Source organism: Mytilus edulis, chromosome 12 (assembly GCF_963676685.1).
Source record: "Mytilus edulis chromosome 12, xbMytEdul2.2, whole genome shotgun sequence".
Taxonomy (NCBI): domain Eukaryota; kingdom Metazoa; phylum Mollusca; class Bivalvia; order Mytilida; family Mytilidae; genus Mytilus; species Mytilus edulis.
The window spans coordinates 78,651,317-78,673,863 of record NC_092355.1 but is presented as its reverse complement, the minus strand read 5'-3'; the positions used below and the strand labels follow the sequence as shown (position 1 = coordinate 78,673,863).

The 22,547-nt window shown below is 32.6% G+C and overlaps 2 protein-coding genes across 2 annotated transcripts in view; both read right to left on the bottom strand.

Annotated features, from left to right (window-relative positions):
• LOC139497232 (caspase-3-like) overlaps positions 1–22,547 on the bottom strand; it is a 303,768-nt gene that overhangs the window by 226,395 nt on the left and 54,826 nt on the right. The window lies entirely within an intron of this gene.
• The window catches only part of LOC139497864 (uncharacterized), a 79,075-nt gene that overhangs the window by 3,899 nt on the left and 52,629 nt on the right, over positions 1–22,547 (bottom strand). Inside the window, exons 15-23 of the mRNA XM_071286104.1 lie at positions 19,490–19,541; positions 12,998–13,240; positions 10,178–10,669; positions 8,986–9,092; positions 6,468–6,921; positions 3,548–4,323; positions 2,669–2,699; positions 1,958–2,229; positions 1,010–1,037 (exon numbers count right to left, since the gene is read on the bottom strand). Coding sequence (XP_071142205.1) covers positions 1,010–1,037; positions 1,958–2,229; positions 2,669–2,699; positions 3,548–4,323; positions 6,468–6,921; positions 8,986–9,092; positions 10,178–10,669; positions 12,998–13,240; positions 19,490–19,541 — 2,455 coding nt within the window. The remainder of the gene's footprint in view (positions 1–1,009; positions 1,038–1,957; positions 2,230–2,668; positions 2,700–3,547; positions 4,324–6,467; positions 6,922–8,985; positions 9,093–10,177; positions 10,670–12,997; positions 13,241–19,489; positions 19,542–22,547) is intronic.

Below are 22,547 nucleotides of genomic sequence, written 5' to 3'. Positions count from 1 at the left end.
TTTCTCTAAATGCTTTGGTTTCAGAGATATGAGCCAAAAACTGCATTTTACCCTGTATACTATTTTTATGGTGGCCATCTTGGGTCACAAGCGGGGTCATCGGGCACAATTTTTAAACTAAATACCCTAATGATGGTTGTGGACAAGTCTGGTTAAATTTGTCTTAGTAGCTTCAGAGGAGAAGATTTTTTTAAAAGATTCAAAAAATTTACAAAAAAATGTTAAAAATTGACTATAAAGGGCAATTACTCCGTAAGGGGTCAATTGACCACTTTGGTCATGTTGACTTATTTGTAGATCTCATTTTGCTGAACATTATTGCTGCTTACAGTTTATCTCTATCTATAACAATATTCAAGATAATAACCAAAAACAGCAAAATTTCCTTAAAATTACCAATTTAGGGGTAGCAACCCAACAGCAGGTTCTTGGATTCATCTGAAAATTTCAGTGCAGATAGATCTTCACCTGATTAACAATTGAATCCATGTCAGATTTGCTCTAAATGCTTTGATTTCAGAGATATAAGCCAAAAACTACATTTTACCCCTATGTTCTATTTTTAGCCATGGCGGCCATCTTGGTTGATTGTTAAACTAGATACCCCAATGATGATTGTGGCCAAGTTTGATTTAATTTGGCCAAGTAGTTTCAGAGGAGAAGATTTTTGTAAAAGTTAACGACGACGGACTTAGGGCCAGGTGAGCTATAAAACTTAATATTTGTGTCTATCACGATATTATGCTCATATAAAAAAGAAGTTGTGGTGTGATTGCCAATGAGACAACCCTCCACATGAGACCAAATGACAGATATTAACAACGATAGGTAACCACAAGGCCTTCAACAATGAGCAAAGTAATTAAAAACAAAAGTCAAGCTGTTCACTGTAAAAAATCTTGCAGCATGACAGTGGTTTTATCAAATAACATTGTAAAATATTTTTTACACTTCAATATAAGATAAACAATATTAAAAATGTATTTGATGATTGTATTACTTAACTAACCTGTTTCTGCTTTAATGACTCTTCTTACCTGCAAACAAAGATTAAAACCACATTGACAACTGTATTTCATTTTATATATTTCATTTTATATATTTCATTTTATATATTTCATTTTATATATTTTATTTTATATATTGACAGAAACAAAAAGTAAAAGTATAGCTATTCTACTCATTTTGTATTACCACACGACTGAGTTATTTTGAAATGGACACTGTGTTAACTTGTTTGTAAGGCAAACGTTGAAATTGTATATATGCTAAATACAACTTTCCAGACATCGAGTCACACTGACAACAAATAAAACAAGTTTGCTTTAAATATACTTCCAGCCGCACTTCCACAGGGAATATATATCTCTAATTTGATATACAACTTAAGGGCTTGTCTTACATCAGGATTTTCATAGAGGGCTACTACTTATAAAATGTTGGAAATTCTAACGTCAAACAATATCTTCTTGAAATTTACTAAAACCATCATAATTTGATTGACTGATAAGAATTACCTCTGTAAAAGAATATTATGGACATGTTGAAGTTGTTGTAGCAAACATTCTGTACTCCAGTCTATTCCAAATTCATGACATAAAACAAATAACTTATCATCAGAGTTTTACTCTTTTTGAGTAAGAGAACAAATACCAAAAGAAGAAACGGACCGTCAAACACTTAGATTGGACCACAGATAACCCAATGTGTTTTTTTGTCTGGGTTCCTGTTGTTTGTTTGTACAATCTGTGTTACATGTGTTAAGCACTGGTGTTTTACTTTACCTTTTTTCTTTTCCCCTTCGATCATGTCACTATTTCTTTATATTGATTGCAACCTTGATGTATTCTAATTTCTATTCAACAATTTCAATATATTGGAATTAAAGGATTCTTTAACTCTCAAATTGTTCATTCAATGGTTAAAAGATTATCATAAACACTATGCACAAACTTACTTGACACAACACATGTGTTGATGTACCCATGCTTATCAGAGCTTCTGACAAAGTTTTGAAATTGCATTTAACTTTCATCTCTTTCCACTTTGATAAAATCAAAAATTTTGCAACTTCTATATCTTTAGGATGATTGTATTCAATATTTTCCCATTTCCTGAGCATTCCAAGATGTGTAACTAATTCATGCATTTGATTTGATTTGCAGTGGTTTGAAAAACGCAACAGTTCAACATCACTTGGTGTCTTGCTCAAAGCATCATCATTTAAACCTGAAATACACATTGCAAACATGATCTTTGCCTTCATAACCATCCAGGATATTTACTCAACAAGCAAAACATGAGAAAAGTGCTTGAAAAAAGTAGTTTTGTAAAAAATTATCATGACATTTATACTTGAAAGTATGTAATGTGTACCACACAGATATTAAAGTTTTAACCTAAACTCTGTACTTAAAAATTCATGCCATATTTTCTTTTGATTCTATCTCTCTCACAATATTATTAAAAACTTAGATACTTAATCACGAGCAATTAATAAGGTGGTATAGAAATTCTTAAAAAGATAACTCTTATATATATTTTTTTTCAAGATCTCTCAAAAATTCCACCATTTAATGTACACAGAGGGACACATGTATACAAACAGATCAACAGGTTTCACAAGTCTCTACAGATAAGGAATATTTTGGAGTGACACAATATTTACCTTGACAGTCCACTTCACACTGTTCTTTTGTCTGCATAAAATGAATATATGCAAATCATAATTCTGAATCAAATGTATGGCAGATTCTAATAATATATTATAAGTAGGTTTTTAATGTTCCAATTATTACTGTGAATCAAATGTATGGCAGATTCTAATAATATATTATAAGTAGATTTTTAATGTTCCAATTATTATTGTGAATCAAATGTATGACAGATTCTAATAATATATTATAAGTAGGTTTTTAATGTTCCAATTATTATTGTGAATCAAATGTATGACAGATATATGTTTTAAATGCACATAATGTTATTTAACTGGTATTAAACAGCAGTCCTTTTGACACAAAAATCAATTATTTTTTTCTTCCTTATATGTATATTTTTTTATCTGTGTTTTGATTAAGCAAGGTTATACTCAAGTTATCATGTGAAAAACGTTTGATACCCGGAGAGATGGAAGAACAGACACACAAATTGTTTGACAAACAAAGAGATTATATAACAAAAGTTTTTTTCAGGGAGCCTAATTAGACAATCAAGAATATAAATTAATATAAAGTCTGACAGATAGGACTCAAATAAGTTGGTTGACAGTTTAACCAGTGAAACTGATGTTTGTACAATTACTTGCTAGAGTATTGGATGCGTACTTGCTTCATCATGTTGCCACTAACGACTCTCGGATGATTGTTCCATATGATATTCATTGATTAAAGTGTGTTGGTTTGGTTTAATTATGTTCGTTATTATATTCTATGATTAATGAGTTTTTGACTTGATTGTGTTCCATATTATATTCTATGATTAACGTGATTTTGATTTGATTATGTTATTCATTTGTTTATTAACTTTTCGACAGATATATAAAACACACCTGATCTTGATTCCAAACACGCCAGTGTCCTGCTTTTTGTATTTGGTTATGTTTGTCACAAATCCATCCATTAGTCTGTTTGGCTTCTTCTTCACTGATGAAGCATTTCAAACTTGAACATGTATACTCAATGTGAAATGGCGATTGTTGGCTGCATTTTGCATGGATTGTGGACTGATAGAAATCTGAGATTCTTTCCATTGTTACAACCAGGCATTCCTTAACACCTGTAGCTATATCGGATACGATTAACCCGGAGGAGGTTCTGTGAATGATGTAAAGGAGAATCTTGTTGCCTTCAACACATACAACAATATCATGTGATTTGTCAAATGATAACCCAATAAATCCTGAGAACAGGAGTTGTCTCCCTTCATACTGCTTGACGGTCCACATGCTTAGACATGCACTGATCAGACGATTTGGTAGGGCTGGTGGTATAATAGTCCCTTTAAATAAAAATGCTAAACATATAGCTCTCTCTGGTGTGCATTCTTTGTCCATGAAGCAGGTGGTGTTTCTCTCTGTAACCATACAGGGAACAAAGTAGTTTTCCACTGGTAACCGACTTCCTGTAGTTGTATCATATCTCCTTTGCTCTGCCAAGATATCTAGATAAATCAGGATGTTAAATATAAACTCTTTGTATGGTAAAATTGCACTGAAATCATTTTGCTCCCAAATTAAGTAGAGGTCTTCCCGTCTTATGGTCCCACATGTTGACATTCGTTTGAAGGTTTCCTGAATTCTTGTTTCCTCTGGCCAAAATACTTTATCTGCAAAATATAAAATAAATAATACAAAAAACTATTCAAAAAAGAGATCCTGTGGTATGATTGCCAATGTTACAACTATTCACCACAGACAAACCTACTTGAATGTAAGTCATCTAATATTTAACATGAAATTAATCAAAGTTCACTTGAAAGCAAATTGTCATCTTATCTTAAGCAAATCTTGAAGGTTAACTAGAATTTGAATCAAAAGGACACCTTACCCTTCTCAAAATATATCCTAAGTTCATGGTATGTGTGCAACTGTGAGCTAAAAGGCATTGAAAGTCTCTTGAGAAAACTACAGATTTTATAAATTTTGCAATTGAGAAATACATGAAATATTGCTACATTCACAGAAACACCTGTCAGTAAGGACCTTAGAACCTCTATAATAAGTTTCGATATAATCACCTGTCAATAAGGACCTTAGAACCTCTATAATAAGTTACGATATAATCACCTGTCAATAAGGACCTTAGAACCTCTATAATAAGTTTCGATATAATCACCTGTCAATAAGGACCTTAGAACCTCTATAATAAGTTTCGATATAATCACCTGTCAATAAGGACCTTAGAACCTCTATAATAAGTTACGATATAATCACCTGTCAATAAGGACCTTAGAACCTCTATAATAAGTTACGATATAATCACCTGTCAATAAGGACCTTAGAAACTCTATAATAAGTTACGATATAATCACCTGTCAATAAGGACCTTAGAACCTCTATAATAAGTTTCTATATAAACACCTGTCAATAAGGACCTTAGAACCTCTATAATAAGTTTCTATATAATCACCTGTCAATAAGGACCTTAGAACCTCTATAATAAGTTTCTATATAAACACCTGTCACAGTCAATAAGGACCTTAGAACCTCTATAATAAGTTTCTATATAAACACCTGTCAATAAGGACCTTAGAACCTCTATAATAAGTTACGATATAATCACCTGTCAATAAGGACCTTAGAACCTCTATAATAAGTTACGATATAATCACCTATCAATAAGGACCTTAGAACCTCTATAATAAGTTTCTATATAATCACCTGTCAATAAGGACCTTAGAACCTCTATAATAAGTTTCTATATAATCACCTGTCAATAAGGACCTTAGAACCTCTATAATAAGTTTCGATATAATCACCTGTCAAAAAAGACCTCACAACCCCCAGGACAAGTCTTGACGTAAAAACCTATCACAATGGATTTCATAACCTCCATAACAAGTTTTGACATAGTAGATAACTGTCTTCTTATCTCCATTTTAATGGAAAATGGGAATGTGCCAAAGAGACAACAATCCGACCATAGAAAAAAACAACAGCAGAAGGTCACCAACAGGTCTTCAATGTGGCGAGAAATTCCCGCACCCGGAGGCATCCTTCAGCTGTAAGTACCTGTCACAAAGGACTTTATAACCTCTATATTATCAAAAGTATTGACATAAATACCTGTCACAGAAGATCTCATATATGTTACTTCCATTACACTAAGTATAAAAAAATAACTGTCACAAAAGATCTCATAACCTCCATTATAAGTATCGACATGAATAACTGTCACGAAGGACTGCATGACCTCTACACTATTTAAAGTATTGACATAAATACCTATCAAAAAGGATCTCATACATGTAACTTCCATAATAAGTATTGACATAAATACCGTATAGCGTGTCATTTTGAGGTAGTAAAATTTCGCAGTTTTCACGGAAGAAGGTACTGTGGATTCAATATTATTCGATGGATACCAATTTTCGTGGTTTTCATAAGAACAGATGAACCACGAATAGAAATGGTCAACGATTAACAACTTTCTATAGACTCTGAAAGCAGAGACTGGCAAAACTACGAAATCAAATACAAACGAAAAATTTTCATCAATCCACGAAAATTGATACCCACGAAAATAAATGAATACACAGTATATGAATTATTTTTGCGGTATATAATTTTGCGGATTGAAAACTTTTATCAATACCTTTGCATGTATACTTATAACTTGGCGAAATTTATTTTGGCGATTTAGTTCTATCCTCGAAAATAAGTGAAAATTTACACCCCCTGAAAAATAACCCGCTTTACGGTACCTGTCACACAATATCAAAGCTTCCATAATATGTATTGACATAACTACCTGTCACAAAGGACCTCATTACCTCCACCATGAGTAAGGGGTTGATGATTACGAAATTTTGAAGTTGTGGAGTATCAAAGTAAACAATCTTCCCCAGGGAGTGGTGGAAATTTAGGAAATCTTTGAGTTGGTCAGGGGACAGTACAGACACCTTGCTTATAGCATTCAATTCTTCTACATCCTTCAATGACAAGATTTGTGTTCCCTCTGCCACCAGCTCTGCAATCTCGAGTTCAAGGGGGACACACGCGTTGGGCATCTTCTCCCCCCAACACGGATGTTCAAACGTAAGTTCTGTGATGGCTTTCTTCAGGACTTCAATTTCGGTATCTGTGTTATCCCGTGCGTTGACAAATATCCGTTGTGTTAAGACTAGGTGGTTTCGTCCCTCGTGGTCCTTGAATAATTCCTCTACTCCATTGTACAATTCCTCACGTCTGGACTCCACATCCTCCTTAAAAATGATAATTATAGATATGACGTTAAACTTCTTTTTAAAATTTTATTTTTTCTAAATGATGATTTTTAAAATACCTAGGAGTTGACAACAATACATGTTTTCAGAGTACTTATTTACTTTTTCATATAATACACAGGTTTACAAGATACACGGGAAAACTTTCCCTTATGTCCTATTTTTGACCATGACGTCATTCTTGCATGTAAACTTAACTGATATGGGCTGTAGGCATACATAATTATCATAAATACATGCGTAGGTTGTACAGGAACAGGGACCAGGAGTTCAGTTCACAATTACATACTTAAGGTTTCCATACCTGCCTGCAGACAATTAACATACTATTTGTTGTGTGTGGCCTGCAGACAATTAATATACTATTTGTTGTTAAATAACATTGAGAATAGAAATGGGGAATGCGTCAACGCGGAGACTACAACCCGACCATGGAACAGATGGTATTCTAACGTTGCATTAGTGTAATAGCAGATCTTTAATTCAAACAATTTTGTTTTAGTCAATTGATTTAGTCTTTTATGTGCAAGACATATTTCTCTCTCTCTTAACACCAGTGAGTCATTTATTGTCCCCTTCATATATACAGACTATCATCTTTTATGTATGAAGACCATATTTGCAAATGGTGTCAAGGGAGAGCATAAAATTCAGTCCCTGAAAATGTCTCCCCAAGTATGCAAGTGTAATAATAAGCTTATATCATGTATATGCATGTATAAGGAATAAAAATTCTCAAATATCACTGATTGGCAACCACTTTTCTATATGTTATTGCTGCTTTAGACACTTATTAATTGTAAATTAACAGTTAAGACGTGGAGAAATGTTCCTTTCAGTTGGACTACCTTCATGCACACATAATTTATTTTTCTTACTAATCGATGGTTCTTAGTCCTTATAAAATGAAGCAAATTTGTGTTGGTCTGCATAACAAGTAATTGGTCAAAATAATCATGAAAACTTGAAAGGCTATTATATTTTATTGCTTTACAGCATAGCCTTTCATAATTATTTGGAATACACAAGTATAATGAGTACCGAATGACAAGTTTTAACTCAGGGTTTAAAGATTTAGGATTGGTGCTTATGTATATAATTACAATGTTAAAAACATGAACTTAACAAAAAAAAAGAAGCAGTTTAATAACCCCTTTTGAGGGGGACAGTGGGAGGTTTCTTTGTGTCATAAAAAAAATCTCATTATACGGTCAGAAACAGAGAAATGTTACAAAAATTAAGTTCATGCTTGTATCAATTTCTTTAATCAGTCATCTTTTGTGTAACAAAGTTTTCCACGATTCTTTCGCTTTGGAAAGTTTCCTGACAGAAATTCATTGCATAAATAATCATATCAATGGTTTTCTAATCATACCGGCAGTTGATACCGCAATTTGCGTTCTTAGACACAACATAGTTATAACTCTTAACCGGGAATATTCATGCACTTCTCGTAATCAATCTCTATTCTTGGTAGATGATATTGTCATCGTAGAGGTGCAGAATATGTCTTTTAATAATCATTAAACGATTAGATTACCAGAAGAAAATACGAAAAACCAAAATTTGTAACAGCAAGTTTTGAATGAAATGAAATTACCGACGTTTGCCGGTAATGGATATAAAAAAAACAGATATCGTAATTTTTTAAAATAAAAAAAAATATGGGCGGGACAATTTCAGAGTGGCGGGCAGGGATGAAAATCTATCAATTAATTTTAATTGGCCTAATTGTAAATCATGTGTTTATTGTTGACAACTGTTGACTACTAATGTTCTTTTGTTTTTGATGATGTTAGGCTGCTGTCGTACTTACTTAATACCAACACAAATATCTGCTTTTATTCATACAAATCAATAGAATGAATAAATTATGACCCATTCCCATTGCACAAGACTTTTGTCAAGAGTTAAAATTAACTATGTCATATCTTACAAAAGAATAAAAGACAATCTAAATCTTAAGTTAATAACTATAAATAAATAACTGGACACGGGACAAGATTGACTTGATCAGCCTCCTGTTTTAAATAATTTACTCACCACTGGTATTTTGTCTTTATGGGTTGCAACAAACAAGATCTTTGGAATGCCTACATATACCACCTTACAATACGTTAGGATTGAGTTAACCCAATGTTGAAGGAATACTAAAATATAAAAAAACAACAACAAAAATGAAATAAAAGTTTAATATCAATAGAAACTGATATGACATAATTAATAGTGATAAAAACCGAAGAAATACATTTTATTGGGGATCAAATTGACAGATAATTTATTTTTGATGACGGAAATCCATTTGAAATAAAATACACCGACTGTCCGCTGCATTGCACATATTTCACCTTGGCAAGGTCCAATGGCAGTTTCTTAAAAAAATAACCTTTTTTTTGTTCTTTTTACTTTTTAGGTTAACAAAAATTAGAAAACACAGACTTGAATGCAAATGTAAAGCTATTTTAGATATATTTAATATTTCAAAGGGGCATGAATGCTTAAAAATAATTATTTGGCACTGATTTTCGAAATTATCTACGATACATTTCTAGTCTATTATTAATATAATTTTGTAATATATGTCACTTATTTAGTTTTAAGGTGGTACCCAACACTTTCACTAAAATTAATTTGACTCGTTTAATTTTCATAAAATGTTAACAAAGTATTTACTTTGACACTCTGACAAAAATATAAAATTTTCAAAATATTTGAAACAATCGTTTTATCAAAAAATTACACTGGTTATATAGCAGTTTGACAAACACTAGTTTTGATCATTGAGAAGCTTAACATTAATATTCCCTTAACAACACAACGTAATTAAAACATTTAGCAGATTTTACAGAGTTATCTCCCTGTACTGTTAGGTACCACCTTAATGCTTTTTTTATCACTAGTATTGTTTTTGTACAGCCCTATTTATAATCAATGAATGATTTTTTTTCATAAAAATTCAAAATTCAAAGTTTCCCTTGAACAACATAAACATGATCAACACACATAACAAAGCTACGGTTACTATTCAATGGGACAATCAGTAAAATTTAAATCACAGGTAAATTCCAACTGATTATTGGAAAAGCTTTCATTGTCTTCACAATATTAAAGTAAGTATTGGCACAGTAACCTGGACGCCATGTTTTTACTGATGATAAAGTAGATGTTTTTTTAACATAATAAACAATAAATGATGTTCAATATGAGTCTTTGTATTGTAACTAACATACAGTACCTGCTGGGGTTGGTGTCATGTGCTGTCCTGGAAAACACAGAACATCTGGGACTACGTCATGTAATCCTTTGCTTCCATCGAATACCACAAGAAACAAAGCTCTGAACGTCATGAAGGTTTGGTGTGTGGTATAGTAAACATACTGTCCACCAAAGTCCCAAAAAATCAGTCTTCCTACTTTCATCTGGTAGTTTCCACTTTTAAGGACTTTTTCCATTCTCTTTTTTATTTCTTCTTTTGTCATTTTTGATTTCATGTGTGTTTTTAACTCTGGTATTCTCTTGAACACACTGTCGGATACTTCAGGTGACAAAGGTTTGGCTGCCAGGGGCTGTTGGGAGGGACCAGCGGTCATCACTTTACCATCTCTTCTAACAAGGTTTGAATCTGGTAAATGTGGTTTCTTTGGTGTTTTTTCTTCTTTTCTTTCATCCTCTTCTACTGAAGTCATCAACACCTTATTGTAAACCACATCTAAAGCGTCATACGTTTCTGTAAAATAGTATATATCACTTGAATAGATAATATTCAAAAAAAATTTATTTTGGTTTAGTAATGTGCTGTTGTTGTAGTGATACCATCCTTTTAAATAATCATCAAAAGACATGCTCAGGGCCAAAAGCATTGAATGATTGTTAACAAAACCGTAACATATGCCTCAACAGAATAAATAAGGTCCCTATATGTATATGTCATACTGTTATTTTAGCAAAGACAAAAACTACCATTTTGTCTGTTTTATTCCTGTGTTTTAACTTTGAGCAGGAAATTTAGGAATGAATTTGAAGCTAGAAGCCTCAGGTATGATTTAAGGATGTACACCTCTGAGGAGCAAAAAAATTCTAGAATTAAACTTTTTTTTCTTAATATGATTTTTGGGTTTATTAGACTGTAAACAAATAATTGGTGAAGAATAAATAATATGGTGGTGCACTTCTTTTTTTGCTACAGCCCTTTGAAAATGCCCAATTTTGATGATTTTCCCATTTTTCATCAATTTTTACCTATTTTGGGCTATTATCGTGAAAAAATCACAGTTCCACAATTAAACTTTTTTTCATACTTTCTATAAAGATGAAGTGGACCAATCTGAATAAATTTTACTTAAAAAAAAAACTATAGGTAGGTGTTAATATAAGAAAATTTTATCATATTTTGACGTTTTTTTGAGTAAAATTTAGCATGTTGTCAATTTTGTATTTTTTGTGATTTTTCTCAGTTTTAAGAACAAAATGTATATTATTTCAACTTTTTTGTTATAAATGATTGAAAAATACATATCTAAGAAATTTTAAAAAGACCAAAATGATATGGGATGTACATGATTCTTGTAAAATCATTTATTGTATCCCTAACCCATTTTCTCAAATTTTTGGCTAAAAATACTGACTTGATTGGTCGTAAAATTTGAAAACTGAATTACTCGAAAACCATTCATTATAAATACACAATTTTTTCACAGAGTTATGTTTGATTATAATTTTTTTTAAATTCATTGATATTTTCCACTTGTATCACATGTTTTGGAAATAATTCAAGAATGAGATTTCAATGAGACTGAATGAGACTGAAAAGTCAGAAGAATACATCCTTAAGTTCAGTTTAAGAAGAAGAAATATTTAAAAAAAAATACAGACAGAACGGCAGTCAGATAAACAGACAATAAACTCCAAGTTTATAGCTAACAAGCATTCTGTGAGTATTGCATGGCAATACATAGTCCCCTACCAGTTTAAAATTCATTGTATTGAAACAAAATTCTAACTTGATCTATAACTTGTCATAATGTAAACTATTTAACAAATATCAAGTCAAAGGACCATTTATTAATCTGCACCCAATCATTAGACTGGAAAACAAATTCAACTTGATCTGTAACTTGCCATGATAAAACTATATACCAATTAACAAATCAATACCTTCAAGCATGACGAAAAATAGTGCTGAAAACTGATTATTTGAGTGAATTTTCTAAGTTCAAGGACCATAACTCTGCACAAAATCATCTGACCGGAACAAAATTCCAACTTGAACTGTAACTTCTCATGATAAAACTATATATACCAATTATTAAATCAATATCTTCATGAATGACAAAAAAAGTGTGGAAATAGATTATTTTACTGAATTTTGTAAGTCAAAGGACCATAACTCTGAAAAAAATCTTCAGACCGGAACAATATTCAAACTTGATCTGTAACTTGCCATGATAAAACTATACACCAAATAGCCATTGAATCAATATATTCAAGCATGCCCCCTTAACAACCGCTGGGGCATAAATAGTGTGGAAAACTGATTTGGCCAAACTGACAGATGGACAGACAGACGAACAGAGTGCAACCTGAAGTTCCCTTCGACTCCATCAGTAGGGTACTAATTAAGAGCTATGCAATGAGTACATTATAGTATATCCTTTTGAACTTGCTGTAAGAATCAAATATTATATGCAAAAGTTTTTTTTTTTTATATCAGAAGTCAGTATAACGGCCCTGTAGAAAAAAAAATGCACAGCAATATCTTAAGCCGGTTAAGGCATATAAAAATTGCCAAAAATATGAGCATTAACATGATAAAAGGACAATATCTCTGAATATCAGACTAGAACTTTGTTTAAATCAAAAGAGAAACTACATTCACCAATCCCAACAGTAGTGTTATTGAGTTCGTATTACCGTTAAATTCGTTCAATAAGCAGCAGTTTTTTCTATGTCTTTGTCTTTTCAAGTTATAAAGATTCTGAAGCTAATAGAGAGGTGGAAGATACCAAAGAGGTATTCAAATATAAATGAAAAGTTTTAATGTTGTAGATTTTCTTACCTGGATCAATATAAATCCAGCTTCTAGTCTCTACATCAAGGCCACAGCGACCTTCTAGTAGGGAAATCCCATCGGTAGGATGTCTTCCTTCTGGGACGACATCACCAGCTAAGAGCTTGACAAGACTCGATTTTCCGACCGCGAACTGGCCTGTTACCATACAGCGCATGTCATAGGAAACATATGTTCCACTGCCAAGTAACCTGTTTAACATAGTGGACTTTGTCTGTGTGTGGATTGGATCTGTAATTATAACTTTTTCTATAAAAATATCATTAAGTCTAAGTTTAATAAAGATTTAACCAATTTAAAAGTTTGTTTTCAATATTTTTCATTAGCAAATCATTAAAAGTCTATGTCAAACATGGATTGATTGTTGTTTGTGTAACGTCCAGTTATCTATAAGGTCACATGAATGAATAATCATTGGTGAAAATCCCAAGTGTCTACAACTTACGGTTTCTGATTTAGAGTGGCCAACCGACTTTGTTTAATTTTCAAAGGGGCATAACCCAACCAAGGAGTCTTTGAATCTTTTTGGTTTAAATAAATTAAAGTCACAGGTCGAGTTCTTGAACAAATTCCACTCATCGGTTTTGGTCTTCCTATGACAGTTAAGGCATTTATTTACTAACAAGATTTTTTGGTTTGGGTTTTGGGCAGATGACTCTGGACTGACAAAATTTTGAGACTCACAGGGTGAGATCCAGATAGGTATTTGTGATAACATTATTAAGTATGAACCTGATTGTGATGTCTTACGGTTACAGAGGGAAATTGTGTCAAAGTTTGGCAGCAGAATATTAGCAATAAGAAGAAATACAGTAAGGTATTTCCTTTCTGGAAAAGCATAGACCTTATCAATATTAAACTTTAGTCAATTCTAATAATCAATGTTAATATATACTGGAATTATTCGGTGAAAACTCTTCAAACTATTGACGATTGACTTGTATTAACATGACTTTGTATATGCACAATTGAATACAAGAAGTGGATGGAACCAGGTGTCAAGTGTGTCAAGACTCAAACTTGTATGACAGTAATCACAATTTAAAGTGGAGGGAACTATAGTGTTATGTAGGAGATAAGCAGTTTACATAAATTGTTCCAACATGTAACAGAGTTATCCCTCTTTCTATACTGATATACTAAAGCATATATAGCAAACACTACATTATAAGTGGAGAGAACCAGAAATATCAAATAAGAATTGACAGTGGTGTCTTGACCTAAAACGCTGTATAGTTCTATTAGATCTGTAGTAATGAAATAACTGAGTTCCATTAATGTACACAACGTTGCACCTTTTATCTGTCTAATTAAAACCAATTTTTGCTTTGCGTCTTAAAGACACAAATAATGTAATTTGAAATTAAATTAGAATTAATAAACTGCTTTCAGCGCAGCGGGTAACGCCTGCAGAGGTCCAACCTTAAACAGTTTGGGCAAAAATGTACACAAAATTCAAGCTTGATGCAGGTCTGAATTTGGATTGTAATTAAATATTTGACACATAACAGATTTCTGACACAGAATAACTAGTCAAAGTACATGAAGAACTTAGAATTGGTTAAATGCTTTGACTTTATATTCAATTTTTTGCTTTTGTTCAATATACCATGCTGTTGTGAATTGATACCCCCTCCCCCCCCCCAATATTCAAGCTTAATAAAGGTCTGAATTTGGATTGTAATTTAATATTGGACATATTATAGGTTTCTGAATAAATGTAGTCAAAGAACTTGAAATTGGTTATATGAATTAAATTTATATTCAATTAAAGATGTCTTGCTGTTGTGTACTACACTGTGCTATTGTTCAATTCTTAGTAAATCTGTTGTCAGACTATAAACAAATAAAGTTTAATTAATTCTCAATGTCATATTAGAAATTTATGAAAATCAAAAGGGAGCTTACATCAATAGATATAATCAATTCTCCAAAGTGTCATGATGAGAATTGCTGACAGAATTTAAAAGTTATTGTGCGAAAACTGGAAAATCCCCCTTTTTTTTAAGAACAAATCCCCATAACTCAGAACTGTAAGATGTAAGATTTATAAAATTCTAAAGGGAGCTTACATTAATAGATATAAACAATCACCAAAGTTTCATAAGAACTGCTGAAAGCATTTCTGAGGTTTTTTTTTGTGAAAAACTGGAAAATCCCCTTTTTTTATAAATAAAACCCATAACTCAAAAACGTAAAATCTAAAACTAATAAAAAACGAAAGGGAGCTTACGTCAATAGATATAAACAATTCTCCAAAGTCTTATGCAAATTGGTCAAAGTGTTTTTGAGTTAATGTCCGACATGTTGACGACGGACGGACAACGGTATACCATAATACGTCCCGTAAACAGGCATATAAAAAGAATCATCTAGTGTTGTGTTTCTAAAGTCAGTCAGTATAGTTCCTATCAAACTTACTTCAGCAGAAAACTGAATAATCCCTGGAGCCAGAAACCTTGCGGGAAAAGTTATCCCTACGTCTTGCTTTCTGTGACTTTCGTTGCAGGAGAGACACAAGCTCTTTAGATATTTATCTAACTTTAGTATGAAGTTCCTTTCTTTTAGCATATGATATAACACAAGTAATAACATTAACGGTACCAATTTTGCTGCACCAGATGCGCATTTCGACAATACATGTCTCTTCAGTGATGCTTGTGGCCAAAATATGTAAAATCCAAAGCTTACATAAAAGATGAAGAGCTATAGTCCAAAAGTTCCAAAAAGTACAGCCAAATCCGTGAAAGGAATCAGAGCTTTACACGAGGGAGATACATTCCTTAATTTATAATAATTTTTAATATTTTGTAACAGCAAATTTAATAACACAAAAAAATCCATATTTTCATTCCAGTACCGGAGTACTGGCTACTGGGCTGGTGATACCCTCAGGGACTAACAGTCCACCAGCAAAGGCATCGACCCAGTGATAGTAATAACATTAACGGTACCCAATTTTTCTGCACCAGATGCGCATTTCGACAATACATGTCTCTTCAGTGATGCTCGTGGCCAAAATATGTAAAATCCAAAGCTTATATAAAAGATGAAGAGCTATAATCCAAAAGTTCCAAAATGTACAGCCAAATCCGTGAAAGGAATCAGAGCTTTGCACGAGGGAGATACATTCCTTAATTTATAATAATTTTTAATATTTTGTAACAGCAAATTTAACAAAAAAATCCGTATTTTCATAACTTAAAATGTATACCTGTCCTTCGTAAACGTAAAGATAAAATCATTATTTTAAATATTCTAAAGACAAAATTTGGTTTCCTTAAAATCCAGTTCAATACAAAATTATGCTGATGGCAAGAAGTCTGTTTTCATTTAATTTTTTAGTACCTAAACTAGGCCGTTAGTTTTCTCGTTTAATTGTTTTACAATTGTCATTACGTGGCCTTTTATAGCTGACTATGCGGTATGGGCTTTGGTCATTGTTGAAGGCTGTACTGTACAGTGACCTATAGTTGTTAATTTCTGTGTTATTTGGTCTCTTGTGGAGAGTTGTCTCATTGGCAATCATACCACATCTTCTTTTTTATATTAACTATGTCACATTCTTTATGTGCCTGTCCCAAGTCAGAAACCTGTAGCTCAGTGTCAGTATGTTGTCTATACAATACCTACCTTTTAAAATGTTCTTGGGAAAATAATTCGAGCAAAGTAGAATATTGCTTGCAATTGCAGAGTACGAATACACATGAATATATAGCATCCTACAGAAGACCATATATTTGATGGTACTTACTATGTCATGTATTTCATCTATTGTAAAGCTGCTAACCCTATAGGTCCATAGTTTGTTATTATCTTTTATAGTGACTAATCTCAGGGAAAGCTGCTAACCCTATAGGTCCATAGTTTGTTATTATCATGTATAGTGACTAATCTCAGGGAAAGCTGCTAACCCTATAGGTCCATAGTTTGTTATTATCATGTATAGTGACTAATCTCAGGGAAAGCTGCTAACCCTATAGGTCCATAGTTTGTTATTATCATGTATAGTGACTAATCTCAGGGAAAGCTGCTAACCCTATAGGTCCATAGTTTGTTATTATCATTTATAGTGACTAATCTCAGGGAAAGCTGCTAACCCTATAGGTCCATAGTTTGTTATTATCATGTATAGTGACTAATCTCAGGGAAAGCTGCTAACCCTATAGGTCCATAGTTTGTTATTATCATGTATAGTGACTAATCTCAGGGAAAGCTGCTAACCCTATAGGTCCATAGTTTGTTATTATCATGTATAGTGACTAATCTCAGGGAAAGCTGCTAACCCTATAGGTCCATAGTTTGTTATTATCATTTATAGTGACTAATCTCAGGGAAAGCTGCTAACCCTATAGGTCCATAGTTTGTTATTATCATTTATAGTGACTAATCTCATCAATACATTGCAGTTGATTGCAGGACATAGTACAAAAACACGTTATTCTGCAATTCCTAGAGTATAACATACAAGATTGCACACGCTGAAATGTCTCGCCTTCTTTACTAACCATTGATTTTATGTTGATAGTCTGAATTATAAAGCTTCACTACAAGTAACACATAAACTTAACATGATTCAAGAAAATGAAGTCTAGGTCAGATGAACCATGCCAGACAGACATAAACCTTACAATCAATGTATGCGTTAAACATAGTTGACCTATTGCTCATAGTATCTAAGAAACAAACTTAACCATGAGAACTTAACATTGACCAATGAACCATGAAAATGAGGTCAAGGTCAGATGATGCCTGCTAGACAGACATATACACCTTACAATCCTTCCATTCAACAAATATATAGTTGATCTATTGCTTATAGTTGAAGAAAAACAGACCAAAACACAAAAACTTAACACCGAGAAATGAACCGTGAATACGGGGTCAAGGTCAAATAAAACCTGCGAGACTGACACGAACATCATAAAATATTTCCATACACCAAATATACTAATAGTTGACCAATTGTATATGGTATAAAAAAAAAAGAACAAAACTCAAAAACTTAACTTTGACCACTGAACCATGAAAATGAGGTCAGATGACATCTACCAGTTGGACATGTACACCTTACAATCATTCCATATACCAAATATAGTAGACCTACTGCTTATAGTATCTGATATATGGACTTGACCACGAAAACTTAACCTTGTTTACTGATCCATAAAATGAGGTCAGGGTCAAATGAAAATTGTCTGACGGGTATGAGGACCTTGCAAGGTACGCACCTCCTAAATATAATGACGACTTCAGTATGTATACTAAAGAAATTTATCCTGTTGAACTTACTTTAAATAAAGCTAATACTAACAATGACCACTGCCCTTTCCTCGATCTTGATATATATATCTTTAATGGAAAGCTTGATACTAAAATTTATGATAAGAGAGATGATTTCTCATTTCCTATCGTTAATTATCCATTTTTAGATGGTGACGTTCCCTTGTCACCATGTTACGGTGTTTATATATCTCAACTTGTACGATTCGCTCGTGTATGTAACAATGTTTTAGATTTTAACGAGAGAAGTTTATGTATTACTGAAAAATTATTACACCAGGGTTTTTGATATCACAAACTAGTCAAAACATTTACTAAATTTTATCATCGGTATAAGGACATCATTCGTAAATTCAGCTCAACATGCAGACTTCTTATACGTTCAGGTACTTCACATCCAATATTTTATGGAAATATTCTTTATAAATCACAAAAATGTCAGTATTCACCTCAGAAGCTAACAAAACCTTTAAATAGACTTATTAAGAAGGGATATAGTTACATTGTACGATACTGTTGTCATGTCATTAAAGATTACATATTTTGGCGTTAATATTGATTCACTTATAGGGTCTTTGCATCGTAACTACACATTTTTTATTAATAAACCAGTTGTTGGCATGACACGGGTTATGTTCTTCTCATATATGTTATGATGGTATGATACTAAACCCCACACGGGGAGGATTGTGCTTGATATTCTAGGTATAGGGGGAGGGTTGAGATCTCACAAACATGTTTAACCCCACCGCATTTTTGCGCCTGTCCCAAGTCAGGAGCCTCTGGCCTTTGTTAGTCTTGTATTATTTTAAATTTTAGTTTCTTGTGTACAATTTGGGGTTTAGTATGGTGTTCATTATCACTGAACCAGTATATATTTGTTTAGCACATTCCCCATTTCCATTCTCAATTTTATTATCCTATTACTCATAATAAGAAAGAAATTAACATTACAAAAAATGTTGCCTTTTTTTTCAAGTAGTCACTGAACCATGAAAATGAGGTCAAAGACAATGGACATTTGACAGACAGAAACTTTGTCACATAAGGCATCTATATACAAAGTATGAAGCATCCAGGTCTTCTAGCTTCTAAAATATAAAGCTTTTAAGAAGTTAGCTAACGCTGCCGCCGCAAGATCACTATATCTATGTCGAGCTTTCTGTGACAAAAGTCGCAGGCTCCCCAATAAATTACCTTCTATCCCTTGTCCAGCAGTCACACCTGAAGATTTCTCTGACATGACAGTCTAAAAATGAGGAGTATGCAATGTTAATATATCATGTCACTCGTAGAACTATTAAATTTCTAAAATATTTACCCCCAAAAATAATATGCAATAAAAATGTGTCTCATTATAAACAGTCGAACGTCATTATGTCGAAGTTGAAGGTAACGGACCAAAGTATTCGAGGTTCAACTCATCTGAGGTCGAGTGTTTTGTCATAAATTTGGAATGCATGAAATAAGTTATGAGATGTGTGTAAAATAGATACTTTGAACAGTGTGCCTTTTTTTGATATGACACTTGATGATTGTGTATCCAATCTCCATGTTGTTTGGTCCTTCATCATAATTAAACACACAAGTTCAGACACAAATCATGTACAAATAAAATCAATAGTATACACCAATACATACAAACGAATTTTCTAAGTCCAAGGACCAGAGCTCTGCACAAAATCAACAGACCAGAACAAACTCTAAACTTGATCTGTAACTTGTCATTGTACAACTATAAACCAAATATCAAACCAATATCTTAAAGCAAGATAAAATAAAATGCTTCCCTGAGCGCAGCCTGATACGACCGCGGAGGTCGAACCATGGACAGTTTGGGCAAGTTTGGACAAGTTTGGACACACTATTCAAGGTTGATACTGTCTGAATTTGGATTGTGATCAAATTTTTGACATAACATAGGTTTCTGACACAAACATTTGTGGTTAAAGATCTTAAAAATTTTAAATGGGACATTTAATTTTCCTAGAATGGTCTGATATCCAAAATCTAACAACATGGTTAGATTCAGCATATAAAAAAAACATCAAAAATTTAATTTTAGTTGAAATTAAATTTTGTTTAATTTCGGACCCTTCAAACCTTAACATGTACTAATTTGTAAACAGGGCCCAAAATACAAAATCTCAATGCATAATAAGATTCTGCATATCATACAGCTGCAATAACTCAGTTTCTGATGAAATCAAACAAAGTTTAATTTCTGACCCTTTTGACCTCAATGTAGACCAATTTAAAAATGGGGCCCCAATATCCAAAATAGTAATACAAGGTTAGAACCCCAAAAAATTAAAGACTTTTAATTAATCCAATTGACATTGGTTAAAAGAATGTCTTTATTTTCAATTGAAGATTTCCTGCTATTGTGCAATACTGTGCTATTGTGCAATATTATGCCATTGTGCAATACTGTTTAATTGAAGATTTCTTGCTATTGCACAATACTGTGCAATTAAGGTGGTACCCAACACTTTAACTAAAATTATTTTGGCTCGTTTAATTTTCTTAAAAAATATTTTGACAAAGTATTTACTTTGACCCTTTTACAAATAATATAAAAATTTCAAAACATTTGAACCAACCGTTTTATCAGAAAAATTACACTGGTTATATAGCAGTTTGACAAACACTTATTTTGATCATTGAGAAGCTTGATATTCCTTTAACAACACAACGTAATTAAAACATTTATTTGATTTTACAGAGTTATCCCCCTGTAGTATTAGGTACCACCTTAAAGATTTTTTGCTATTGCACAAAACTGTGCTATTGAGCAATACTATGCTATTTTGCAATTGAAGATTTATTGCTACTGCGCAATACTGTGCTTTTGCGCAAAACTGTGCAATTAAAGATTTCTTGCTATTGTCCAATACTGTGCAATTGAAGATTTCTTGCTATTGCGCAATACTGTGATATTGCCCAATATAATGCTATTGCGCAATACTGTGATATTGCCCAATATAATGCTATTGCGCAATACTGTGCAATTGAAGATTTCTCCTTGAAAAAAGTTATGAAGATTTTGAATTAATCCCATTAAAATTGGTTACAAGATTTGTCTTTATTTTCAATTGAAGTTTTCTTGCTATTGCACAATACTATGCTATTGTGCAATACTGTGCAATTCAAGATTTCTTGCTATTGCCCAAATACTATGCTATTGCCCAAATACTATGCTATTGTACAATACTGTTCATTCGCGCAATACTGTGATATTGCCCAATACTGTGCTACTGCGAAATGGAAGATTTCTTGCTATTGCGCAATACTTTGCTTTTCTGCAATATGGTGCTTTTGAAGATTTCTTCTTGAAAATTTTCAAAAAATTTCAATTTTCAAGAACTTTGGAGAAAAAAGTATGAAACCCCCAAACTCATTCCCAGCCTTCTCCTTGTGGTATGGAACCTTATAGTACAGTTTTATAGAAAGATCCATATACTAAAACACAGGTTATTATCCGGAAACTACAAAAATTCTTGCTTTTGGCCCCTAATTCTTAAACTGTTTGTACCATAACCCCAAAAATCAATCCCAACCTTCCTTTTGTGGTATTGAACCTTCTGGTAAAATTTCATAGAGAATCATCAATTAAACCAAATTTATTGTCTGGAAACCAAATGTGTCTTCGGACGATGCCGACGACAACACCTACGACATCATAACATTATATGAACGTATAAAAATGCTGAAAACTGATAACTTTCCTTTATTGTTTAAGCCAAAGAACCATAACTCTGCACAAAACTTCAGACCGGAACAAAATCCGAAATTGTTCTATAATTTGTCACGGTAAACCTAAAACTGTTTACCAAATATCAAATCAACATCTGTAAGCATGACGACAAAAAGTGTGGAAAACTGATTCCTTGCGTGAATTTAAGAAGTCAAAGGACCTGCCATGTGAAGGACTCAAACTCATAACCTGAGTGTAAAAAGGCTAGTGATATATTTGTTAGCTAAGTAAAAGGATATTTGCTAAAGTAGGACAAAGTTAATTGTTGGCCAAGCAAAAAATAGTTAATACAATACAGTTATCTCCATTTCTATGCATTCTATACAAAATTTAAAAAAATGAATATTTGACACAGTACAGACACAAAAAGAATGTTGTCAAGAACTGAAAAATTTGAAATTGGACATTTACCTATTATGGTCCAATATCTAAGTACATTGTTAGAATAAGCATATTAAAGAAACCCAAGAATTCTATTTATGATAAGATACTTATAAT